Source organism: Cyrtonyx montezumae, unplaced genomic scaffold (genome assembly GCF_038088225.1).
Source record: "Cyrtonyx montezumae isolate F1298 unplaced genomic scaffold, pur_monq_1.0 scaffold_12, whole genome shotgun sequence".
NCBI lineage: Eukaryota > Metazoa > Chordata > Aves > Galliformes > Odontophoridae > Cyrtonyx > Cyrtonyx montezumae.
Window position 1 is genome coordinate 23,095,686 of NW_027071848.1, and position 26,781 is coordinate 23,122,466.

A 26,781-nucleotide genomic window follows, 5' to 3' on the forward strand; every position below is an offset into this window, starting at 1 on the left:
AACAAAAACACTTTGCCTAGCCTTTGTGAATACTAAAAGAAAAACGCTGTCAAAGACTCACATCCTACACCTGCAGTGAGAAAGTTAACTTGAACCATTGTTAACAGGGACTGACCTTCCAGCCAGTATGAAGAGCAGTCAGTTCCACTGCTCTCTGATCATTTCCCCAGAGAGCATTATTACAGTATAACATGCTATGGCCAAAATACAAGACTCTGGAAAACTAGCCATTGATTCTTACATCAACACTAATAAATACCAGGATATACTCTTAAACTGCTCATGAATCAGTCCCTCAAGTATATGGAGAGGTTCACATAAAGGATAAAAACAGTTTTCTTGTAATAACTCAAGTGGTATGCTTGGTTTATTCAAAATACCACGAGGCTGCACTCAGAAGGCAGGAATTGCTTTTACCACCCAGCACAGCAGCATGCTGTCCCCACAGAAACCTTCAGTAATCACTTATCAGCACTGTGACTAGGGAAAGGTACCCAGCCCCTTTCTGTAGTGCTAAGGGCATTGATTAAATCATATTCTTGTAATAAATGTTGAGTTCAGTCAGATGTGCTTTTAATAGTTTTCCCACCTTCCCAGTTTCTACTCTCCACTGTGATTACATACAGTGGTTTAGTTACTAGCAGCCTCAGAGTTCCTACTTTTACAGTGCCCTGTACTTGTTTTATTCTCCACTTGAGCAAAGTCTCATCTAAAGTCGTACAGTTCATAGCTCAGCAGATCTGTTAGTTTAGTTAGCAGCAGAGCTATATCACAGAGAGGAAAGACTATGGTGGCTGTTAAACAAAATTATTCTACCTTTAGTACTGCACACCCCCAGTACATTTCCTAAGGGACAACTAACTGCAAGCAGGAAGATTACCAGATTCACATCCAAGAGTTAAATCAAAGAAAAGGCTCCAATTCAAAGAAAGTGTCAGAACAGAAACACTACATTATGGCTACTAACAGTAATGAAATTGTTCCTTTCTGTACCTCTCCCCCAGGAAAGGCAAACTCAAAGCTTCCTGATGGATGCCAGGTTGGCCATGAGCCAGCAGTGTGCCCTGGTGCCCAAGAAGGCCAATAGGATCCCGGGGTGCACTAAGTGGACCATGGCCAGCAGGCCAAGGGGGGTGATCCTCCCCCTCTACTCAGCCCTGCTGAGGCCTCACCTGGAGTACTGTGTCCAGTTCTGGGCTCCCTGTACAAAGCAAAGAGTCGAGCGGAGGGCTACAGAGATGATAAAGGGTGTGGAACAGCTCCCTTATGAGGAAAGGCTGAGAGACCTGGGGCTGTTCAGCCTTGAGAAAAGAAGACTCAGAGGGGATCTGATCCACATCTATAAATATCTAAGGAGCGGGAGGCAAAGGGACGAGGCTGGACTCTTCTCAGCAGTGTGTGGTGATAGGATGAGGGGAAATGGCCACAAACTGAAGCATAGGAAGTTGTGCACAAATGTGTGTGGGAACTCCTTCCCAGTGCAGTGACGGAGCAGTGGCACAGCTGCACAGAGAGGTGGTGGAGTCTCCTTCTCTGGAGACGTTCCAGACCCGCCTGGACGCCTACCTGTGCAACCTGGGCTAGGGAGCTGCTGTGGCAGGGGGTTGGACTCCGTGATCTCTGGAGGTCCCTTCCAACCCCTACAGCTCTGTGATTCTGTGGTTCCCTTCATATGGTGGGACAATTGCTATGATATTGAGACTTCTAGGTCAAAGTGGAATTAGGATGTGCTAGAAAAAGCTGACAGAGACAAAGCAATTCTTAGCAGAGTAACCATCAAATCCTTTTAAAAGGCACTTAATACCAGAACAGGCATATTCAACATTCCAGCTTTAAAATGTCAGATGGTGTGCACACATTGAAAAAACTATTAGTAACTCTGAAGATGACAAACAAACAGTTCACAGAGAAAAACTCTCAGTTAAATCTGCTATTTCAAGTATGCTTTTTCCAGAAAGCTTCATGCACTTCAGATACCAAAGGTGCAAGCAAGATGTGAGACGTGCTGCTAGAGGTCACATTGGAGTTGCAAACCCACATGTACCTTGTCATAGCAGCATAATGATGCTTTGCTATCATCATTTTCCTAAAGGAATTGTAAAGTAATACGTACTCTTGGAAAAATGAATGTCAGCCCTGGCTACACTAATGTAACTGAAACGGTACCAGTTGTGACCAGACAGCAGCAGCTTATACTTCACATGAAAGTTAAGACAATGACATTCAGATACTTAACCACTTGGGCTCATTATAAGGAGGGGAACAAAAAAGAAAAACAAAACAAAAACAAAAACAAAACAAAAAAAAACCCACAACATTAATTTTCCAAGACATTAAAGAGCCTTTTAAAATAACAGCCAGGAAAAATGACAGCACTGTGAAGGCTCTCTGCTTTAACATCTAGCTATGATTTGGATTTCACACTACAAGAGGTTGGATCTGATCTGATGGGCTGGGTATTCCTGGCACGTAGGTCTGGCTATATTCTTTATCTTTGATATAGGGCAAATACGCACTGATGCTCTCATTTTTGCCTTTGAAAACAGAATTCCTGAATTACTTCATGCTCTCAACAGTCAGTCTTCTCAATTAGAAGCTGACAGAAGTGGAAAAGAAATACAAACTCTGTATCTGCATTTTCAGAGTGCCAGAAGTGGCACAGTGAAAGACCTAAGGGTTGTGCTTTGCTTTGCACAGTTTTGACCATCTGCCTCAAAGTGTTAGCTAAACAAAACCATCATAAGACCATGTACTCTCTGCCTCAAACCCTGGATACTCACTCCACCATCCCTCACTACAATAAAGCCTTTACTCAGTTCTCCCTCTGAGAGAGGTGGTTCGTTTTTTTCTGGTTGGGTTTGGGTCTTTTGCAGTGGTTTACTTTCATGCAAAGTTTACTTGTATTGACTACGATACCTACTCGTATTTTTTATTTTTTCCACCTGCATCAAAAACTTACACATCTAACCACGAGGATTAACCTGCTCAGAGGTCCATTGTTGAGGCAGTTGTTCCGACAACTCTGACATGAACTAGTCAGACACTCAGCTTACCTAGTTTGCCTTACTGACAACGTGTATTTTTGATACTGGGTCTGCCTGTGGTGAATCAATCAGTGGCTGAATGCAACCCACCTCCAGCCACCAGCATCCACGACCACGCTCTGTTTCTCAAAGACCTTCTGGTACTTAATACTGTTGTGGTACTCCGGCTGAGAAAGCAGCAGAAGACCTCAGAAACGATATCCACCACAGGGTTTCCATTCCCTTCTCCTTGCAGAGGCTTGGCTGCTCAGTGACCTGGTTTGAACACTCGCAGCTCACTCTTTCTCAAAACTGTGGCTGCTGTGTTGTCCACTACTTTCTGACCAGAGAAACACCCACTGGTTGGGCAGAAAACTGTAACTGGGGAACGTCCACTCCCAAACAACAAAAATGTCCCCAGTCAGAACAATCTACAATCTCGAGCAGCTATTTAATGGGCTTCACATCCAGAACGTGCTGCTGGCTCTGTCAGGTAGCAGAGCCTGACCAAAGCACATGGCTGGCTCAGCCTCAGTGCCTCATCCTCCTCACCCCCCAGAGTACCCAGGCTGCAAACTCAGTTATTAAGGCTACCTGACAACAAATTAGAAAAGGGTGTGGGTCACGCAGCACTGTAACCAGCCATGAGTCATGCTAATGGGTTATCTGTAGGTGGGACTGCCACTCTCACAGCTTGCTAAGCAGCACAAAAGCATCACCATGCCTACTACATTTCTTCCGCAAAGAACCTCTGCTCTCTAGTCAACAAAAAACGACGTGAACCTAAAGCAGAGGACAATCAAACAAGGTGATCCATGCAGAAACAGCCAAAATGCGAATGCATAATTGTGCAGCGGCTTACTAAGAGCCCTCCCTAAGATTTTCAAGTTGATAACATAATTGGCATTGCTCCAGTGTTTAATTATACTTGATCATTCTTGAAACTGGTGAATAACTCAGTATAATTTAAATGTCTCATGACTCAAAAATTTACCAGCCTTAAGTGAAGGCACTGCATCAGGTGCTCAGATTCATGAAGGAACTTGAAAATAGCCCCCTCCGAGTGGGTCTGTATCCACTCAACCTTTTCCAGCACAGCTATTATTACTGGCAATAATGCAGCCACTCAAAGACCAGTGGAAGAGCTAAGAAAACTGCGAAGTGAGAAGTGCCATTTCATTACAGTTTCTCTGGGGAAAGCAAACCTCTTTGGACAGGTCAAGGGAATCAAAGCCATGACTAGTTGGTTGACTAGCCATGACAGAGGTTCACAGCCTGCCACATCATTAGCTGCTTTCCAATAGCTTCTGAGCAAAATCCTGAACAGAAAATACTTTTGAGGATTGACATATTCTTATTCTTGACATATTCTTGGGTATGAAGGGGAAGAAAATGTCGCTTGCTAGGGCGGAGTGAGTAGTTCAGTTGTTGACATTGGAAAAGGGTGGAGGTCAGCAGGACAGAGAAAGGGCTTGTGGATGTTGTCATAGGAGATTTCAAGGAAATTCCCAGTAGGAAGGCATGGGGAAAACTTCAGATTTCTTTCAGAGGTTTGAGGGAAGGCCCTTCTAGAAAGGCAGTGTGCCAGAAAGCCCAGCTGAAGTGCCTTTACACCAGAGCACACAGCATGGGAAATAAGCAGGAGGAGTTGGAAAACATGATGTGCTTGGAAAATTATGAACTGGCTGCTATCACAGAAACGTGGTGGGACAAATCTCATGACTGGTATACTGTGATTGAGGGAGACAGGCTCTTCAGAAGGGACACACGGGGTAGGGGGGGGAAGGAGATTTGCTCTCTATGCTAGGAAGTGGTTAGATTGCGGAGAGCTGTGTCTGATTAACAACCATGACCAGGTTGAGAGCTTATGGGTTAAAATCAGGGATCAGCCCAGTAAGGGACATCTAGTGGTTGGGGTCTGCTACAGGCCACCTGATCAGGAGGACCCTGTTGATGCAGCCTTCTTGCTTCAACTGCAGGAGGTGTTGTGCTCGTGAACTCATGTCCTGATGGGGGATTTCAACTACCTGGATATCTGCTGGGATAGCAGCACAGTGGGTGGCAGATAATCCAGGAGATTCCTGGAGTCTGCTGAGGATAACTTCCTGGTCCAGGTACTAGTCGGACTGAACTGAGGTGGAGCCCTAGTAGAACTGGTCCTCACCAATGCAGAGAAGAGCATTAGAGAGGTTAAGTATGGAAGCAGCCTGTGCTGTAGTGATCATGTCCTGGTGCAGACTGTGATCTGGAGGAATGCGGGCCTGGCAAAAAATAAGAGTCAGGACTGAACTTCAGAAGAGTAAACTTCTGGCTGCTCAAGGGACTGCTGGATGGGATCTCCCAGGAAACTGTCCTTAAGGGAATAGGAACAGAACAGAGCTGGCAGCTCTTTAAGGTCACTGTTCTGTGAGAGCAAGAGCTCTCCATCCCCCAGAAGAAGAAATCAAGTAGAGAAGGCAGGTGACTGGCATGGCTGAGCAAGGACCTTGCTTAAACTGAGGGAAAAGAGGGAAATGTACAGAAAGTGGAAGCAGGGTCGTGTGGCCTGGGAAGAATACAAGGATGTCATCTGTGTGTGCAGAGGTCAGGAAAGCCATGGCACAGATGGAGCTGAACTTGGCGAAGGATATGAAAAATAACAAGAAGGGGTTCTATGGGTACATACATAGGAAGAGATAGAGAGTGTTCCCCCTCTGATAAATGAGGATGGAGAACTGGCTTCCTTAGACATGGAAAAAGCTGAGGTGCTAAGTAAGTACTTTGCACTGGTCTTCACTGGTGGCCCAGCTATCCCTGCCTGCCAGGGCCCTGATCCTCAACGTGTGGCTGAGGAGCAGTTCCCAGTTGAAAGAACTGGGCTTGTTTGGACTGGAGAAGAGAAGGCTCTGGGGAGACCTCATTGTGGCCTTCCAATGCATGAAGAGAGTGTATAAACAGGAGGGGGAACAACTGTTTACATGGGTTGATAGTGATAGGAAAAGGGGGAATGGTTTTAAACTAAGAAAGTGTAGATTTAGGTTAGACATTAGGAGGAAGTCTTTCACTTAGAGGGTGAAACAGGTTGCTCAGAGAGGTTGTGGATGCCCCATCCCTAGAGGCATTCAAGCCCAGGCTGGATGTGGCTCTGGGCAGCTTGCTCTAGTGGTTGACAACTCTGCCCATGGCAGGGAGGTTGAAACCAGAAGATCTTTGAGGTCATTTTCAACCCAGGCCATTCTATGACTCTTATGAGTCCATCCATCAGCAAAGGAAGAAAAAAAAAAAAGATCTTCCTCTCTATTTACCAAATGAATGCTTTCTTGGAGCAGGCAAGCAAACACCAGAGCCACTCTATGGCCCCGAACTGATGATGTCATGTTACTATAACTGTTAAACATTTATGCCTATTAAACATCTTACGCATCATGGAGATGGAAATCCTCCAGCAAATCTAACTATTAAAATAGTTAGCTTAAAATATTACCTTCTCCAGACAGTAAGAATGCCCCAGTGGGACTTGATAAATGCTCCCTGACCTGCTTGATATAATATCCACTTTCCAGAGACAGGCTAACCCAGAACATCTGAGTTTACTGAGGAGCATCAGCATATTTCTGCTGCTGATGACCTGCAAAGTTGTTCTCTTGCACTCAAGACAGGTTAAGACAGGGCAGTAGTCTCTTCAACTACCTCTAGGAAAAACAGACATTGATCTGCAGTTTCTTTTAAAGCATGAACACTCTCTTTGATATAGAAGACATCAGATTATACTGGAGAGATCTGTGAGGAAGGCTTGGTTTTCTACATCTTAATTGTGAAGTAATATGATTCTGTGCCTTCACTGGAAAACCAGCCTTCTCTGTCTAGTATCCCCTCTATTGTATTAGCTACTGCAGGATATTAAGTTATTAACAAATAAAACCATTTACCATTGCATTCTAATGGATTGAGCACATGCAGTGATTTATACTGGGGACTTACAAAGCTTTATGGACTCCATTAGTGGCAGAATGCAGGACTATATTTTGAGCTTCCACATTTGTTCACATAAATGCCTGTCCCTTCCTACCATATTTTTATGCGTTTGCTGCTATATTCCCTAATGCCTCTCAGGAGCATTAGCATGCAACATGGTAAAGCTTCAGAGAAACTAAGAGAACTACTCAAGTGTTGAACTTAATATGGAGTGGTAAGCCCACAAATGGCCATAAAATGTTAAGCTCCATCAAAATCTAAAAAGACATTGTGCAAATACAGAGTAGATAATGAATATTTCCCTATACTTACATGGCATTGCATGGTATATGCTGGGCCAGTACTGTCCACTGTCTCTCTTCAGCCAGACACGAACTGTTCTATGAAAGGAAAAACAAAACACATATGAGGAAGAATGAAAAAGTAACTATGAATGAAAACAAACCGGTGATGCTGAATGCACAAGGCCATGTTCAAAAAGAAATCCGTTCACAGAGAAGTAAACACACAAACTCCTACAGCAGGCCTACACATCAAGCACACATGACAATGAGGGTACCACGCAGTACAAAGCTGAACACACCCTACAAGGCAGTCTCCTGGAAGTCTTCCTCTGCTTGGTCAGCTCAGAGCTGCTGCCTTTAAACAGAGGCAACTAGACCTTCTGCAGCACTCCAACATCTCCACAAACATATCAGCAGTTTCCCTCTGCTAGAAAACCTTCCCAGTCTTTTGCTTTTCAAACTGGCATCAGTTTTGCAGCCCCCATCACTCAGTCAGCATGCAGCTCATCCTTGCCCATTGCACACAAGATGTTTTTCACTTGTGTCCTGAGTCAGTGATATGAACTGAGGTAGAAGCTGGGTCTTTAAATATTTATTACTCTAGTCCTTGGTACCATTTGCTTCTTCGGGTCCAATCTCTAAAGCTTCTTACTGAGACTCTTTTCCAACTTCATCTCATCAGCTGATTTCATCAAGATATGCATAGTGTCACTAGCTAAAACAGCTAGCAGCCAGGCCTCAATTAATCTCAGCAGTCAGCTCCTCTTTGTTCCTGCACATCTCACTGTCATCCAGATTTCAGCCAACTCTTACCTGCCTTACTGTTCTTTGAATCCTTATCTCCAGTTTTAACAATTGAACTTTTAATATAATTCTGCATTCCCTGCTTTCCTGATTTACACTAATGTATTAACCTTATCTAGAAAACATAGTTATCCAAGACAGCATCTTGGATAACTAAGCACAATTCATTTTCTTCCATGACAGGCATGTCTATTTTTCTCCACCAAAGATACTACGTGACAGGAGATACAAGAAGGATCTAAAAAAATATTGTTGAATATAAGCTTTATTCTCTTGCAGCAAACCTAAAACTTGCAATAAGAAAATACACACCAAACAAACAACGGTGACTCTGTCCAATTAATGAAACATGGAAATAAGGCTTAAGGAGAGGAGAACATGATAATAATGTTACATCTTTACCACAAAGAAAATTAAACTTGCCAGCAAAAAAACCAACTTGTTAACCAAGTTGTGTTGTAGAAAAAAATCTGTTTTATGCTTACTTACAAAAAAAAAAACCCAAAAACTGGTGGAGTTGCTAAGAGTGAAAGTACTTTTACTAGTGCATGCTTCTTATGGAGGTACACACTAACTTCATTTCATTACAGAGTCAAATGTACTCCTATTCCACTACTGCTCATACAAACTGAGAAAAAAGCATTGTAAGAGCAGATGTTATCTGAAGGGTCTGAAAGTGAAAATAATCAGCAAGTCTGTTCATGTAACTCATTACAGAAATACTTCTCTCTCCAGTAATTCATTTTAAATAAAGAAAAACAAAAGGTCTTGTAAACAACTTATTTTTACATTAAGGATGATTACTACCCATATCTTTAAAGCAACTATTTAAAAGCTATGTTAAGCATTATAAAACTTCCAAAATCTACGCATAAGCAGACAAAGAAGTGCAAAAATCCTTACATCTTACAACTTCCTTCTCTTAGATCTCTGGACTACTGAAAGAAAAAAAACCGACCTCAGTTCATAAACCATTTCTGGGTAATCAGCATTTCTCTAAAAGTAGGCTCAGGCTGAAGGACCAGCAGCTGAACATGAGAGAAGCCCTCAGAAAAGAGCATCTTTTTTCAGCTGCAGTTCTGCACATCTCTGTGTATTTGATCTAATATTTCCCACCAGATGTGAAACACAGAACTTTTGAAGCTTCTAAAGAATTCAGAGAAAAAATGAATGTGAATGAAAACAAAGAGCACTGGCTGGCTGCGTGGTTACTGGATGACAACCCAGCACCCATCCAGGTCAGGATCCATTCTTCAGCTGCTCTGGAGCAATTCAGTTGGCATCACCATGGAAATGAATTGCCCCTTCATTCTGTTGACAGTGAAGTGGCTTGGAAAGATTTTTAGAACCTATCAAAACAATAAATACTCTTCCACTGCTTTTGAAACACAGATTGTTTATTTTTAAATGAGATAGGCTACACAAATACAATCCTACCATGCACAAAACATTTTACAGTAAGGGTGGTGAGGCACTGGAACAGGTTGCCCAGAGATGCAGTGAACACCCTGTCCCTGGAGACATTCCTGGTCAGGCTGGACAGGGTCCTGAGCACCTTACCTACCTGTGGTGTTCCTGTTGGACCAGATGACCCTTACTGATCCTTTCCAACTCAAAAGTTATGCTATGCAATGCTATGCTACGCATACTCCAAAGCACTAGGCTTATCCAAAGACCAAAGCCTGCCCCATTGCAGTTCCTGCCCCTTGGTGGAGGTTGCCAGCACTAACATGACCCGGTTAAAAATAAAAACACCCCCTCCTGTCAGCAGTCCTAACCACAGATTTGCTTTAGTACAGTTACAGAGCAGTTTGCAAACAGGAAAAGGAACTATTCAGGAAAATTCTATAAAACTCAAAGCCAGCTATTTGTCAGACAATGGGAAAAGAGTTTAGTTTTATCCATGGTTACCACTTTCTGTGAAGTTTTCTGCATGCACATTTTTCAACCATCGATATTTTATATTTTATCTTGAAACAAAAACAAATTAAAATGCACCTGTTCCTCAGTGTAAAATAACGGACAATTCAGAAGTATTCAAAAGCCATGCCTCTCTGGGAACTAAATAACTGGACTGGAAACAGCAAACCCTTTATCTGCTGTCATTAAATAAACATGACAATAGTAGTATTTAAAGTCCAAGCACAGCACTGACAATTTTACCACCTCTAACAGAGATACACTGTCAGTAGAAGTAGGATAAAGAAAGATATTTAACAGGCACAGTAAAGATACCACATCGCTACAGCCCATCATACCAGAAACTCTCCAGGCACTTTCATGGCCCAGAGACACGAAGAGATGCTCGCTCTTGTCCATTATGATACAAGCCATCCCTGGGATTTTCTGAAAGAATAAAAAACCTTTCATTTTAGGGGCAGGTCGTGAAGCAGTGTGCTGAGATCAGTGACAGGTTCACTTCTGATCCATTTTGCAAGCAAATGCACAAAAATAAAAACTAAAATCGGAACTGACTTCCAAACTGGTCTGTGTTTCAGGGAAAACAAAATGATTTTAATGCTGAGAGCCAAAATCCCAGGAGAAGTTTATATTCCAGACCCTCACCCTGTATCTATTCACACACACACACACAAAAAAACCCACCCTAGACCAAATAACCCAAACCAACAACACTCCCAGCACCGTTCCAGGGAAGTATGATTATTCCTCTCTGGCTCATCCACTGAGGTCCCCATGAAGGCTATCATACAAGCTTGATCTGCAGGAGCCATGCAATACTGGGGCATATTTCAGGTTCTACCTCATTTTCAGTGGTTTTGTTGAACAAACAAAAAATTTAAGTTGAAATCACTATGAGTTTACTAACTCTACTCTTGCTAAGAGTATGATATGGTGTACAGTCATTCACCACTGTCAGTGTGCTCTGGGTCCTCTCATAGTAAAAGAGCAGGTTGGGTTTCTAATATGTAATGCAAGAACTTCTGGCTCACGAAAACAGGACAATGAGTGGAGGAAAGTCAGAATTTCAAAAAACTGGCTCTGTTTCAGGTCTGTTTTAGAGAGAGGTTATCTCAAAAGTCATTACAGAAGAGCATGTCAAGAATTTCAAGAGTCTTTGTTGCTGCAAAGAGTAGGGCAGGGGGGAAACACCATGGGGGTTCAGCCATGGACTTTTTTGACCATCCATAATGCATGTGATTTTTTGCTACCTTTGATTTTTCATTTTACTAAATCTAAACAATCATAACAAGCCTTTACTTTTCATCATAATCTTCCCCAGGAATGTCTTTTGCCTCAACCATTCTCAGAATCACTAGGTACAGTTTGTTGCCAAGCATCAGCACAACATCCTACAAAAACTGAAGTGCATATGCTTGATAAAACTTCTGATCATAAACGGTCTTATTTTGAGGTTATTCTGAGGAAACAGGGAATGAGCTATGCAAGAGCTGCGTAAATTAAGTTCAGGAGTTAACGACGTCCCGAAGCACTTTGCTAGCTCCTCTCCCTTTAGAAGGGGCATAGTGGAAGAGTCTGGGAATTAAGCTCAGAGCTGAGGAAAAAAAAACAAAACAGCAAAACATCTACCACCAATCTAAAGAAAGAAAGAAAAAGACCGCACAAAACAGAATGCCAAGCCTCAAAAGGTGGGATATTTTCACATGTTTTTCTTTGTTTGAAGCGATTCGAGCCATTTTCAAGAACAGCTGCAACTCCACACTCTGCTTACACAATATTCTAACTTAAAACCTGCTTTTCTATTTCCCTATTTAATTTATGCTGCCATAAACTAAACGCAAATACACATTGCTTAATAGGGAAAATTGTGAAGTTTCGGTAGGTTATATGCAACTCTGCAATTAAATGTCAGAAAATAAACTGTTATGACCATCAGTGGCACTCAGTTTTAAGAGGAAGAGACACCTCTTTATTCAACACTGCTTGGCTTACAAAGAGGGGTTTTTTTTATTCTGTGAGAAGTGACTAGAAAATGCAGCTTCATAGGAGAAAACCTTAGGAGAAGTGGATTTTTATTACTCAGAATACTCAGATTTTTATTATCAGAAAAAAAATGATAGCAACATGACACTTTTTCTACTCAGTTGTGAAACAGTTTCCACCATTTTTGATACAGTTTTCTGGACAATGAGCAGCACAATTCAGTGATTTTTCCAGTTACCCAAGCACACGTGCCTGGAAGCAGTCTGCAGTTCTGCTGGACCAAAATCAGATTAGGACCAGTTTCCACCGCAGAAACTGTGGGCAAGTAAAGAGTGACCAGAAATGGACCAAAAGTCTCCACTACAGAAAAACACTGTTATCTGGAGGTTACTGGCACAGGGGTCAAGGTGCTGAGCTGCCTCAGGTCTTCAGCAGCCCCACAGAAGCACTGTAAATCACATATCATGTGAAGCAGTGCAGTGATTACACCACATTCCTGCATAAATGCTGTAGGGAGGCTAACTTTATCCACAAATGCAGGTAAATGCACGGTTGAAGCTCTCTGTGAGCATCAACCTACAGCTTTGGAAGCTATTAAATATCACATTCAAACTCTTTTCCAGCAAACTTTCAAAATTAATTCCCTTATGAAGACCTGGCCATCCATCTCCCTTTCCAGGCCTCTGGGGAGAAACAAACTGATTTCCATCACTCCCATTCACCCCCGGATTTCCCCCACAAGCACCCCATTGAATTTCCTTCCAGAACAGATGAAGTTTCAGTGCTTCTTGCACTGATCAATTCTAGTTTGCATTTGAGAAGCATAAACACGCATTTTGAAGGAAACTGCATTGCATACTTTAATTATTTCAATCCAATTACTTTCACCTCCCTCCCACATTCAAACATCTAAGCAATGGAAGATCCCCATTAGATTGAAACTGAGGTGTGCAATGCAAAACACAACTCAGTGGAACCACACTAAAGACACCTAGTGTATTGGTGATTTGCAGGAAAGCAGCCCTCCAACTCCCCTCCAAATTCCCAGTGAAACAAATGAACAAGACTATTAACCAGACCACCAGCCTGCTCCCATGCTGCCCTGTAGAAACATCTGTGCAGGGGGACACCTTTTTTTTTTTTTTGTTTTCCAGAGCTGGTATAGGCTGTCAATTAAGTCAATGATCAATTTTGTCATTTATGCATACTTAATTCTACAGTTACCAAAATGCACAACAGATGCTTTTAAGTCTACATAGTTAAAGTTAGACATACACATTTCAATATACACACCATTAGCATTACATTTCTAAAAAATAATATTCATATATGTGTTACAGAAAAAGATGGACCTTTGATCCCAAGCAGTAAATGAAGTGTCTATTGGGGAGTCATGACAAAAGTGAATGCCAATGTGATGGGGCAGAAAGCATTCCCTCAGTTTTATTCTTCATTCACCCTCTGCTCAGAAATGATATCATGACATCCATGAGAAAGGTGTAAGACCTGAGAATCACACAGAATCACAGAGCTGTAGGGGTTGGAAGGGACCTCCAGAGATCACGGAGTCCAACCCCCTGCCACAGCAGCTCCCTAGCCCAGGTTGCACAGGTAGGCGTCCAGGCGGGTCTGGAACGTCTCCAGAGAAGGAGACTCCACCACCTCTCTGTGCAGCTGTGCCACTGCTCCGTCACTGCACTGGGAAGGAGTTCCCACACACATTTGTGCACAACTTCCTATGCTTCAGTTTGTGGCCATTTCCCCTCGTCCTATCACCACACACTGCTGAGAAGAGTCCAGCCTCGTCCCTTTGCCTCCCGCTCCTTAGATATTTATAGATGTGGATCAGATCCCCTCTGAGTCTTCTTTTCTCAAGGCTGAACAGCCCCAGGTCTCTCAGCCTTCCCTCATAAGGGAGCTGTTCCACACCCTTTATCATCTCTGTAGCCCTCCGCTCGACTCTTTGCTTTGTACAGGGAGCCCAGAACTGGACACAGTACTCCAGGTGAGGCCTCAGCAGGGCTGAGTAGAGGGGGAGGATCACCTCCCTTGGCCTGCTGGCTGAGAAACGAGCACGGAAGAACAAAGCTTGCAAGTAATAAAGGGATATGGAAGAGTACAAGAGATCCTGGCTCACAGTCATGGCCTTAGGCTATAATCTATTTTTCAGATAAATATTTCCCTTGGTTAACTATACATTGCAGCATGTAGTAAATAATGTATTCACTGCAGGGAAGGATCCCACATTTCTACTTTTGTAGGATCATGCCCTCTCTCAGCATTATCATTTCTGGGTGTAAGTCGTGTATGAGAGTAAATTGAATCCTGAACTACTTGAACTCTTCTTGAAGGATATGTTATGTATTAAACAGAGGATAACCATTTCTTGCAGATATTTGAGAATCCTAATATACACATACCAGAAATAAAGTTCTGGCCACTAGAAGACAAAGAGAGCAGAAAATGCAAAGGAGTTGACGGTATAGTTCATAAATTCAGTAAGACAATTATCTAACATAATGCAAGATAAAACTGTAGGGGAAAATCTGCTTCTATGAGGTTTTTTTTTTCTTTTGAGAAAATCAGTGATCATATCCTGACACAAAAGACCTCCTTACTATGAACTTTCTTTTCAGTTAATCATTTTGTTTTTGTTTTCTATGCAAAAAAAAAAAAAAAAAGAAAAGCCTCATATCTGTACTGTACAGGTAAGTTCCTTAGCCAACAAGCAAGTCACACAAGGCTGTAGATGCTGAAACATCCTATGTAAAACAGCTGGGTTTTGTTTTTCAGATAGCAACAAACAATCAATCCACTGTTTTTCCAAACACATCAAAAAGTCTACTTGGGATTTGTTTGGCTGCTCTGTGTCAAGATGCTTCTGGAAATGCTGCCCTTGGGATACCAAGGAAGTTCTGCAGAGGAGTACCATTTATTGTTCATCCAATTTCCCACTGAATCTGAACCCTGATTCATAGGTGAGTTTTCCCTCAGCTTTTCTGCTCATTACTGCTTCGTTCCGAGGGCAGCCTGACCCACAGATGTCCTCACACAAATCCAGCTCCGACTTGCTTTAGTCTGCCAGAGACTAGAAGCTCTGATCAGGAGGACAGCAGGACGGTTGGTCTGAATAGCAGAACAACTCTGGCTGGGGTGTTGACTACTCATCTGAGAAGGAAAGAAGCAAGCCCAGCAGCTTTAGTGCCAGCTAAAAAGGACAGAGAACTAGGCAAAGCAGAACATATCCAACCTAGTCCTCAAGCACTTGCTTTTCAGCTGCAAAGGGACTGCAGCCCTAAAGTGCCATGCAAGGTGTTCTCAGATTTTTTCTTTACATGCAGACTGAAGAGAGCCTCCTGAGGTGTGAAGAAAGCTGAAAACTCTGTGTGTGTAACTTAGAGATGATCCGACACTCAAAGGCTTTAGCAGACAGTCGCAGTTTGTCACCTCAGCATTCCCGTGGGGGTTGCGCCCAGGGATGGAAATCAACACAAGTGAATAGAAACTTCTCAAATCTGTATTGCAAGTTTGAACACACACTCTAAAATTTAGATTTTCCTATTAAAAAACCCATACTTTTCAAACATGCGGTACCTATTCACACAGGCACTCCTTCCATACAACTTTCCCTCCCTTTAGTATTCAACGTTTTTGTCGTGCAAATTTTGTCACGTTTAAGGCTAGTTAACTGTTAATTTCATGGCACATCCTTCTGCTTGTGTGTCACAAGACTGGAAGTTTCTGCTTTCTCTACCATCTACACGGGTTGGTTGTTGTGTATAGTCCTGTAATTTCTTACATGCTTCCTCGTTAATGTAATCAATCTTTCCAGCCTCTTGGGAAAGCTGTTCTTGTGTTTTCCCTCCTTGTCTTCCAGTCCCTCTAATGAGGCAGCAATATCCTGTCTGAACCAGCATCTTCTGTATCAAATACAGCAATCCAGACTCAGACGAACCCGATGAATTGTAAGAGCATTACATTCTTCTCTTTATCCATCTTGCCCCGCTAGCAATTTGCATATTTGACAGCAGATGTGCATGTTTTTTTAAATTCAAACTGACACGATTAAAAAACTTACAGAACATGGATGAAAGAATAAAGCATATTTATAAACACCAGATTCTCTGTACAGCACACTGCAATCCACCTACTACATTTTCCCGCAGTTCTTCCCTTCTCCCTGGACCCAATTAGTTTCTCTGCTAATTTGGGCAGCAGATCAGCCCAGACAGCATTAGGCTGGCAGGGAGCAGAGGATTTGCCAGCTACAACTCCAAGGGGCAATCCTAGAATCACATGATCCTGGCAAGAAGGTTGGGAAGAAGCTAATAAAAGAGAGCAATGAGCAGAAGAAATGATAAGCCAGGGAAAAACTTGAGGGTACATGTCACACTTTCTCCTTTGTATAGGTGAGACCAGAAAGCCCAGTCTGTGACATAAGCATGGAGAAGGCACAGGAAAACTCTGTACTGACAAGAGACCACTGCTTAGGCAGCTGTTACCCATTCACCAAATCAATAAAGTCTGCAGCAGCTCCAGTTCAGTTATCTGATTGCTACCTTATAAATAACTAATGCTTAGCAGTGACGGACAGCATCCTGTCCGTGGCAATACCACTAAATATTAAAGCCTCTCTGCATCTTGTTACTACTTTACTACTCACTGCACCTTGTATCCTGCACCTTGTCACTGCTGTGTCTTCCTGTCTTATTTTTCTCTGGAGGGTTACAAAAGAAATCCTCTGCAATTCAGGTCCAGATGCTGTCTCTGCATTCTCCAGATCTTTGTTGCTGCCATTCATTGGAGAAGTAGTGGTCTTATCTTGGGAGAAGCAGATTTGAGGTCTCAAGACAAAATCAGCTCTGAGGATCAGCTTCTTTGTTTTGCAGCCCCCCACATTTAAATCTTATTCCAAGCTGATATAAAAGGCAATATCTTGAAGTTCTAAAGCAATACTTTCTTACAAAGTTATGCTACTAACTACGGTGATAACAACAAAGATATTAATATTCATGCACTCATCAGAATCAGGGAATAGAGGCAGAGCACTCCAAAGCACGGACTTCTATCTTCATTGCTGATTTAACTCCTAAGAAACTGCACATTTTCATGGGATAGCTGATGCGCTTTTTCCCACTCTGAATAAAGGCAGGATTCCTCACCAGGAAGCTTACTTTCACTAAGTTTATTTACAACACATCCAAAATCAGACAGGTAAGTGCTTTTCAGCCCACTTAAAAACACAGAAAGCTGACACACGTAGATCATAACAGATCCAGACTACTTCATAACACATACCACAGAGCTGGCCTTCAGCAATGCAGTGCATCATTAACCACATAGAACCATTACAGGCAGCACATCTCATCCATACCATGGTCAGGAAAGCGCCATGGACAGGAGGTAATGGCCTCAAGTTGCACCAGGGAAGACTAAGGCTGGATATTAGGAAAAAATCTCTTCTCAGAAAGAGTGGTCAGGCAGTGGCACAGGCTGCCCAGGGAGGTGGTGGAGTCACCACCCATGGAGGTACTTGCGAACCATGTGGATGTGGCAGTGGGAGACGTGGTGAGTGGCCATGGTGGGAATGGGCTGGTGGTTGGACTGGATGATCTTAGTCGCCTTTTCCAACATTAATGACTCTAGAATTCTGTTATTTCTATTAACAAACAGTAGAGATCAGAGATGCTTCTTCTAGCAACAGGAGAATGATCTGCGTGATTTCTTTTTAGGAATGGGTAACTTAGTGTAGAGCAGGATAAATCCACAACAAAGATCTTTGGGTCAAGAAATATTTTCACAGTGGCTGGAATTACATCCAGAGGCATTACATGCAAATGAACACAACTATTTCCAAACTGTTTTATTCAGAGATGTTGCCTTCCAGTAGTAGACTACTAGTAAGCACAGGCATGGCCTGTGAAAAAGAAAGGTGTGCAACGTAGTGACTTCAGTCTAGTTTTTTGAGAGCCTTTAAAAACAGATGATGGCAGCAGACTGAGGCAGACCTCAGCCATCACTGACCTTGATGGAGGACACCAGATTTTAAATGTCAATTCAAGGTGGAAGCCAGATAGAGACATTGGCCAAGTAAATCCTAAAGCATTAAATCAGCTCAAAGCATTTGCTGGGGTAAAAACGAGCAGAGAGAGAGGTAAAGGCAATAAATAAGGGAAAGGTCTTTCATGATTCTGCTGCCTTGCAGGCTCAGCATTGCCTGAAAAATTAGATCAGATTTGCAATTCTGGCTCAGCTATTCACAGGTCAGACTGGATTGCTTCTTAAGGGAGTGCACGGGGGAGAGGAACAGCCTCTTCTGCAGACAGCTAAGTACCATGCAAGAAGACTGACAGGATGTGCCCAGTTATCTCAAGCCATACAAAATGCTTCGTACAAGCTAAAATACTCTTTTGGTTTCAGAATCTATGCATGTTCTGCTGTGTCAAGCAATTCCTGCTCCCACTCTTCTATTCTAGCAGTTGAGACATGATGAAGGCATCCAGGTGGAACAACCTGACAGTCCAGGCAGTCTCTGCCGCATTACGTAATGTGAGTGAGTTCTATTTATCAAGCAAACACAAAGAGCTTTGGAGAGAACGTACACAATCCATGAGTAGTTATCAAGAAATGTAAATTGTTAACAGCCTTCAGTAGATTAAGCAGTTTACTTAAATTGAGGATGTCCCAGCTACTGAGTATCTGGAGGGAGGGAATGCAAGGAAGCTTGGGGGAAGTATTTTATTAACTTACTCAGAAGCCAGTGGGAGCTAAACATTTTTGTAATCAATTCTTATCACAGTTGAGGGGGCAGAAGGAAAGCATCATTCAGACGTTAAGCATCATTCAGACGTTAGAGAAGGCTGTCCTGCATGTAGGATCTGGCCTCTAAAGCAGATCAGCCAGACAGCTTACTCTAAATAATACCAATAAACAGCAACTGTAAGTTTATAATGAAGACCCAAAACAGTTATGACCTTGAACACTGGTGTGAACAAATGGATTGCTAAGGCATTTTCATCATCTGCACTGCACAGTATAAATACATAAATGCAAGCTAACAAAGGCTCTTAGAAGTGCAACAGCCAGATCATTTAAAAAATGCACCTTTTCTTCTCTGATACAGCAATCTTTAAAATACTTTTCTCACATAGAAGATCAAGGTTTGTATTTACTTCTCCCAATTTTATTTAATTTTTTGCAGGAGAATTTAGTAGCTTTGTTTGATCGAGTATTATAAAGGAAAATACTTCTGCAGAAGGAAACAAAACCTCAATGTATAGCAGCTATGTGCAAATTAGAAGCCACTGAGTACTAGGGATTTACATCCCAGCTTTCCCAGCGTTGACTAGTAACTTGTGTTTAAAACACACAAGGCACCAAAGACAGTCCGTTATTCTCTTCCTTTCCAAATCAATCACTTAAAATCTTAGAGATATTTTTCTTCACTTCCATCAGTTCTCCTAGTCATCCCAGACCGGCTGCTCGTCTGGCACCCTTCAATTTCACGCACATTTCAGCCACGCTGTTTCTCTACCAAGAACTTTGCTGCAGCACTCCGGTTAGATAAGGGCTGATGGTGATTCATGTGTCCTGCTAGGATTGGTCTTTAAAGAACACTCATGCTGTTGCCAAGAACATAGGCTTCAGAAGTGTGTGTAGGAAAGCTGCAGATACTCCCTCCCTGGCATTCCAGTCCTCCTGTTATCAGAAATGCAATTTAACCAGCAGCTACCAGAACACCAAGGTCACCCCTCTCCTTGGTAGTAGAAGCTTTCAGCATGAGTGCACCCCCTCGTAACAGCAGTGGTAGCCCACATACCTGCTCCAGCAGCTGCTGTCCCCTCCTTCACCAAGTCAAATATAGTTTTGAAAAAATGAAGGCAGATATTGACATTCTCTCCACATCTTTCCATTTAAACTCCAGTCTTCTACTGCATGTAGCATCCCTCTTGCCTGAGAGGCATCACATAGTCACCATCTCTCAGTTACTCAAAACAGTTGAATGTATTTCAACAACAAATAAGTTCAATAAAATCCATAAGTAACTCAGGAATTCTACAGAATCGCAGAATGGCCCGAGTTGAAAAGGACCTCAAAGATCATCTAGTTTCAACTCCTCTACCATAAGCAGGGTTGCCAACCACTAGAGCAGGCTGCCCAGAGCCACATCCAGCCTGGCCTTGAATGCCTCCAGGCATGGGGCATCCACAACCACTTTGGGCAACCTGTTCCAGTGCATCACCACCCTCTGAGTGAAAAACTTCCTCCTAACATCTAACCTAAATCTCCCCTGTCTTAGTTTAAAACCATTCCTCCTTGTCCTATCACTATCAAATCGTGTAAGCAGTTGTTCCATATCTAGTTTATAAGCTCCCTTCTCATTCTTCATCTTGCTTATACGCTCCCTTCAAGTACTGGAAGAACACAGTGAGGTCTCCTTGGAGACTTCTCCAAGCTAAACAAGCCCAGTTCCCTCAACCATTCCTCATAGGAGAGGTGCTCCAGACCTCTGATCATGTCAGTGGTCCTCCTCTGGACCCACTCCAAGAGCTCTGCATCTTTCTTGTGCTGGGGGCCCAGGCCTGGACGCAGTACTTCAGATGGAGCCTCACAAGAGCTGAGTAGAGGGGGACAATCCCCTCCCTCTCCCTGCTGGCCACCCATATAGCTTGCACCCACTGGGCTGCAAGCACACAGCACTGGCTCACATCCAGCTTCTCGTCCATAATTACTGTATATCGTTGGTTGGAAAGAAGATACTGGGTACTTCAGGAGATCCACTGTTACTTCAGGCTTTCAGAAGGCTGTATGTGGCTGACAGAAACAGCTAAACACACCAAGTACCTTTCTTACCACCAGTTCAGAGGGTGCTTTTTTTCTTTTGCCTTTTTTTTTTTTCATTTTAGTTGGTTGGTTGTGTTTTTCCAGTCCAAGCTGCCCCACTTCACTTTCACATCAGATAACTGCTGAATATTGCTATTGCTAATGCTATTAAATAGCAAGGATGTGCGACTGCTCCAAGACTTCATGTGGGAAGGAGACAGCCTGCCTTTTTTGAATTTCAAATTGATAAGACAGAGCCACCAAAAGAATGAATAAACAGGAAGGTGAGGAACAGGAGGGAGCGAGGTGAGATGAGCTGCATTACAGATGTAACTTGAGTGGGAAGAATAAGTAGTATGTTATGAACAGGTTACACAGTACAAATGACATAAAGCCTGCAGTAAGGATGGCAGTGAGCATCTGTTTCGGTAACCTTGAGGCAAGAAAACCAAAACAGCACAGTAATCTGAAATAAGAGATTTATTCAAACTGAAGAGCAGGCTGAAGACAAACTCTTCAAACCCCAAGGCTACCCCCACACCCCACATACTGGGATTTCTGGAGTATCAAGAGGGCTTTTTGCATGAGGTCAACCCAACACCAGAAGGAAGGGAGAACTCCAGCTCCATATTTTGATTTTATGAAGCAGTCTAGAGATGACAGACATGCTAGCAAAAACCCTTTCAACTGCACTTGACAACCGAGTATTTCCCTATGTGTAACCTCTAAATACATTGACATGGAAAGTATTTCTTACATTAAGGCTTCTCCATAAAGTGCACTTGCACATCACAAACGTGAGGCTCTTGCACTGCTACCTGGGACACTAAATCCATTAGGTTTGAAGGGATGGAAGGCAAAGAAAGTGAAACATTGTGAAAAAAGCATATAGAAAATTAAGTAACAGCTTAGTTAACAATAAGTAAACACACAACATAGAATTAAACTTGGTCCTGTTTAGAAAGCACTTACAATGCTTCTAAATTAATCTTGGACAGGTAGAGAAAAAAATCACCAGGATTAAGCTTCATAAGAGAATTTAAACACAGTGACACCAGACATGTGTAAGTCTAACGAATGTACACAGATTTGGTAACACTGTCCTCATAAAAGAAGTGATAAATCAGGCTCAGTAAACACGGCAGCTCAAGACAACACTGCAAAATGCCAAAAAGCTGTGTGAAATCCCACAACGTACCCAGACTCTGCCATACCTCCAATCCTAACTTGGACTGCATGGGTATATGGATTCCAGACTCTCTATTCATGACATTCATTTTCACTCCACAATAAGTTAGCTGTAAGAACACTCAACTAGGAGGATAAGGCAAGCTATTAGATCTCCTGAGCACGCAGGCATTGACATCACACTCCCTAGAATCAGGTCTCAAACAAACCCGAGGAAGAAAAAAAATATATTAAATGAATGGTTGATGCTAGGTCACCTGGTAGGATGCCATTAGTCCAGCCATCCTCTTCCAAAGAGATCCAGAAGCTACCTGTGCCTGCTAAGATATATTATGACAACAATTAACTACTACAAAAACTCATCAAAGATCCAGCAGTTACTGTCAACAGCAGTTAAAAGCTTAACTTCAAGAATGTATTTGCTCCTATTAAACAATAATTAAATCATGCGTTCTCTCATGTTTCCTCCCTCCACTAAGAAAATTTCCATTTCTTCTTTCAGTCTCAGTAATCATCTGCCCCCACCTGCTTACTTTTTTCAGATAATAAATAACCTTGCCAAATGGCAACACCATGTTGCTCTGATCTGTGATTTCTAGAATCTTATCAGTGTAGGTATATATAGGAGGAAGGGGAGTCAAGTTAGACATCTTGTTCTGTTTATTTTCATGTCACCTGTATGCATACCTGATAGCTACTCGTAACTTAAGTCTATTTGACTCCAAATCCACTCCTCCCTCTCTGGCTAAAATTGTTTCCATAAGAGTTGATGCAAAGGAAGCTGAGCAGAACTTCTGTTTGTACCCAGAATGAGAAAGTACAATTTTGTGGTACAACAAAAGAAGGAGCTTTTGTAGAAAAATGTTATAAAAACTACAATAAAACCACTGTTCCCTAGGTATTCAAAGTACACATGATAATAAGGAAGTCTTTTTGTTTTCTTGATTCTCTGACCTTAAAAATGCAAGTCATCCATCACAGAATCGTAGGGGTTGGAAGGGCTCTGGAGACCACCTAGTCCCACACCCTGCTAATACACGTTCCCTACAGCAGGTCACAGAGGTAGGCAACCAGGTGAGTTTTGAATATCTCCAGAGAAGGACACTCACAATCTCTCTGGGCAGCCTGTTCTAGTGCTCCCTCGCCCTCACAGTAAAGAATATTTTCACCATGTTTGTATGCAACTTTAGCCTACGTTCCAGTTTGTGCCCACTGCCCCTTGTTCTGTTGCTGGGCACCACTGAAAAGAATATGGCCCTATCCACTCGACTCCCACACTTCAGATATGTATAAGCATTGATAAGAACCCAAAGTTATCCTCTGACAACTTAGAGCTAAGCAGAATAACTCGACACCATTTTCTCACCAGCAAATGACCTAGACCAGAGGATAATATCACATAAATTATCCCGAGAGCAGTTAAAATGATATTAAAAACTAAACAAGAAACTGTTCACAGAAAAAATGTTAACACAGAAGGTTCCTACAGCAGAACACACAAGAAGCCCAAGCTAGAATAGGTTCCTTCCTGGATTGTGAGGGAATTTGCAATGACTTTCTATGAAAGATGAAGAAAAGTCCAGCATTCCTCACCACTAGAAAGCCTAACTCAGAGATACAAAGCTCAGTTAACAATTGGGCCCAAGCTGAGGAGCAAAAGAATGCAAATGCCATAGGCAGCACCATGCCAAAGCCCTGGAACAGGAATTCTACATCCTACATGTATTTCCTACTTCTGCTTCCTCTAACACAGAAGTGAAAGGTAAGGAATCACTACCACCATTCTGCCTCACATAGCATCTGTAGAGATGCTACTATTAACACCAATACCAGAAGCACTTATCTAATCTCACTCAGCAGCAGAACATTAGAGCAAAATGAAAACAGTGATCATTTTACTGTTTAGATACTGAAGCAAAGCAAATTTGTTATTTTATCCTATTTTTACAGGAGACATATCAATGTTATTTGGATGGGAGGTAGAAAAAGCACACTTCAATTCAGGATAGTGCAGTCCCTCACTCTTAGATTCTTTCCTAAAAGTACGAAAGCATATTTCCCTGGGAGTGAGAAGCAAAGAGAGGTTATTTCAACCACTGGTAGTTCACTGCTGAACATCATGAGGAGAAGTAAAGCAGGTCCAACAGCTGGAGGTGCAGCAGCAGCAGCAGCCACTGAGATCTGAGCAGAAAACAGGACTGCAGAGGCCAAGGGTGCCATCTCTTTGCTCCAGCTGGGGCTCAGCTCCAGGAGCAGTCCCTCAGGTCACCGACTGGTGTCCCACGCAGGAATGTGGCTGGGCTGCTCTCCTGCTCAGTACGGAGGCCTCCAAAGATCTGCCCTCCTCCAGACATCTGGTTCATCTTCAGAATGTTAAATTATTTTTGGTCTCTAACAACAAAATTCCAGCTTTTTCAAATCTACTTTTACAGACCTCAAATTAGCAGAAGCATTTGCAGATTGACCTGTTAAAAGGCCTCTACCTTGTTTAAACCAGGAATTTTATTTTTATTTTAAATCACAGAACCAATTTCTCATAAGCAATGTGATACCTCAACAGCAGGGCCAGCCACATGATCTGGGTGACTTAACCTGTGAAATGAATCCCGATGAATTAATGATACAGGCCCAGGACAAGATTCTGGCAGAGAAGCCACCTGGCATTGAAAACAGTGACTGCATCCAGGCTGTGCACTGAGAATGGTCCCTGGTCCAAGCTAATTCTGTTCTCAGGCAGGCTTTGGGCTTGACACCAAGCAAACTGGCACACAGCACAAACAGTACCTGACACCAACAGTCATGCAGTGCAGACAGACAGATTCCCATCTCAAAACATACCCTGGCACTGTTGAATTTATTAGAGAGTTAGTCATTACAGCAACTGGCCCTAGGCTCAGCTGTCTGTTTCTCCCAGCTGGTTCATGCCATTATTGAAAAGAAGGAACAATATTGATCTTGTTGAAGTCTGCCCTACATATACAGTTATGCGCAATTTGGTGCTGATCTAGAAGAACTAGAAAGCTGGAACAACATGGTATTCGCTGTCTCTACTCAAGACAGCTCTACTTTCTAATTACTTTGTACCACAATAATATACCAAAGTGGTCCATATTTTCCTATTCTTCCTCCTTCATTTTTATTAGCCTGAGGTCACTGTCAAGGTGTAAGCCAGTAAACCAGCAACTGAACAAACAACTTTGGCTTAAATACTGTTGTGTCTTACAGCCATAAAGGGAAAAATGACGTGAAAAAAAAACCAATAACCCACAAGAAGTATAGATAATTGCCAGCATAATGCTCCTGAGTATCACAACAGCTGGGATGCAAACCAGGACCCTGTTAGCAGACACAATGTACTTCTGAGGGAATAACACTAACCTGAGGTGTCAATACATGCACACTCACTACTTTTTGAAATCACCCTTTGTATGTTTTACCCCGCATACACAACACTCAAACACGAACTACCCATGCCATCCAGATCTGCCACATCCAGATTTATTTATGACCATTTATTTACTTCTCCCACAACACTGTGTAGAAAAATACTTTGCCTACATAGCTAATAGGTATAGTTGCTTAATTATGAGACAAATAATTATATTTCATATACTTCCATTCCTTCAGACATGTTTACATCCTGTAAAAAGCAGATGGATATGTTCATTCCTGCTTCCTCAGAAAGGGATTTAAGTCATCAGAGCTTTAGAAGGACAAATATAAGCAGTGACCAAAATGATGCTGTGGACAAAACTAGTTGTGGATGGAGACTTCTTGGCTTGGTTTCCTGTTAATGAAATCTTATTAGGGAAATCTTCACCAAGCTCACCCCTTATCTACCAAAGAACCCACTGGGAAGAAGGGAAGTGAAGAGTCCAAGCATCCTAAATCACAGAGGAGCTTTCAGAATTCAGATAAACTTGATACATTTCCAGCAATTACAGCATGCAATTTCTTTTTAATCAATCAGCACATTCATAACCCCTTCCCTGGTATCTAACATGAGCTAGCCACAGTATTTGAGAGAGAAAATGACTGGAAACCTAAGGATCGTGTCCAACCAGTATTCATAGCACTGCTGGTTAAACCAAAAACCCCACCACTGCTTTCAAACATCTACTCCAAATCCAAGATTTTGGATTAACAGGAATACAAGCTACTGTGGGGTTTTCTACATTCTTGTTGGTCTTGTGCTCCCCCACCATACAAGTAACTACAGTTGTTAGTAAAAGACAAGGTGCCAAACAACAGCATCACAGTCCCACCGATATCCTCCAGAGCAATGTTCCCAGATATTTAGTCTGGAGAAATCATGCTTGCAATGGCCCACTGTGCTCAAAGTGCTTCCTCGTCTATCCACACTTTACGCCTGCAACTCAAGGCGCTGCAGTAAGTTCTCCATATTCTTCAGTGCTTTTGCTTTTTTTGGCTACAAATAAATCTAACATCAACATGAATGTGAACCCGAAGGACCTAGTTCAGTAAGTGTTGATATGGGACTGAGCTTATGATCCCCTCAAGTCTAGCAGAAACATTTCCTAGCTGGTATTCTGGAAGCATTATCACAGATTCATCTATTCCCATTTGTTTACTGGCAGTTGCAGAAGTCAGTGAGAAGAGATTTGTTTATGAAGTCTGATTCATTTCCTGAGGGGAAGAGACTGCACTCTTCTAGGGAAATGGATTAGTGTCTATACGTTGTGTAATCTGCCCCTTCATATAACATACAGTGCTGATGACAGCGGTCTACCACGCACCAGAGCTGACATGCTGAAGCTAACTGCTCCCTCCTGCCTGGAGAA

General features: G+C 42.5%; 1 protein-coding gene across 1 annotated transcript in view; it reads right to left on the minus strand.

The window, feature by feature from the left end:
- Window positions 1–26,781, minus strand: part of WDFY2 (WD repeat and FYVE domain containing 2) — a 270,430-nt gene that overhangs the window by 234,227 nt on the left and 9,422 nt on the right. Inside the window, exon 2 of the mRNA XM_065730295.1 lies at window positions 7,290–7,357. Within this exon, the coding sequence (XP_065586367.1) occupies window positions 7,290–7,357 (68 nt within the window). The remainder of the gene's footprint in view (window positions 1–7,289; window positions 7,358–26,781) is intronic.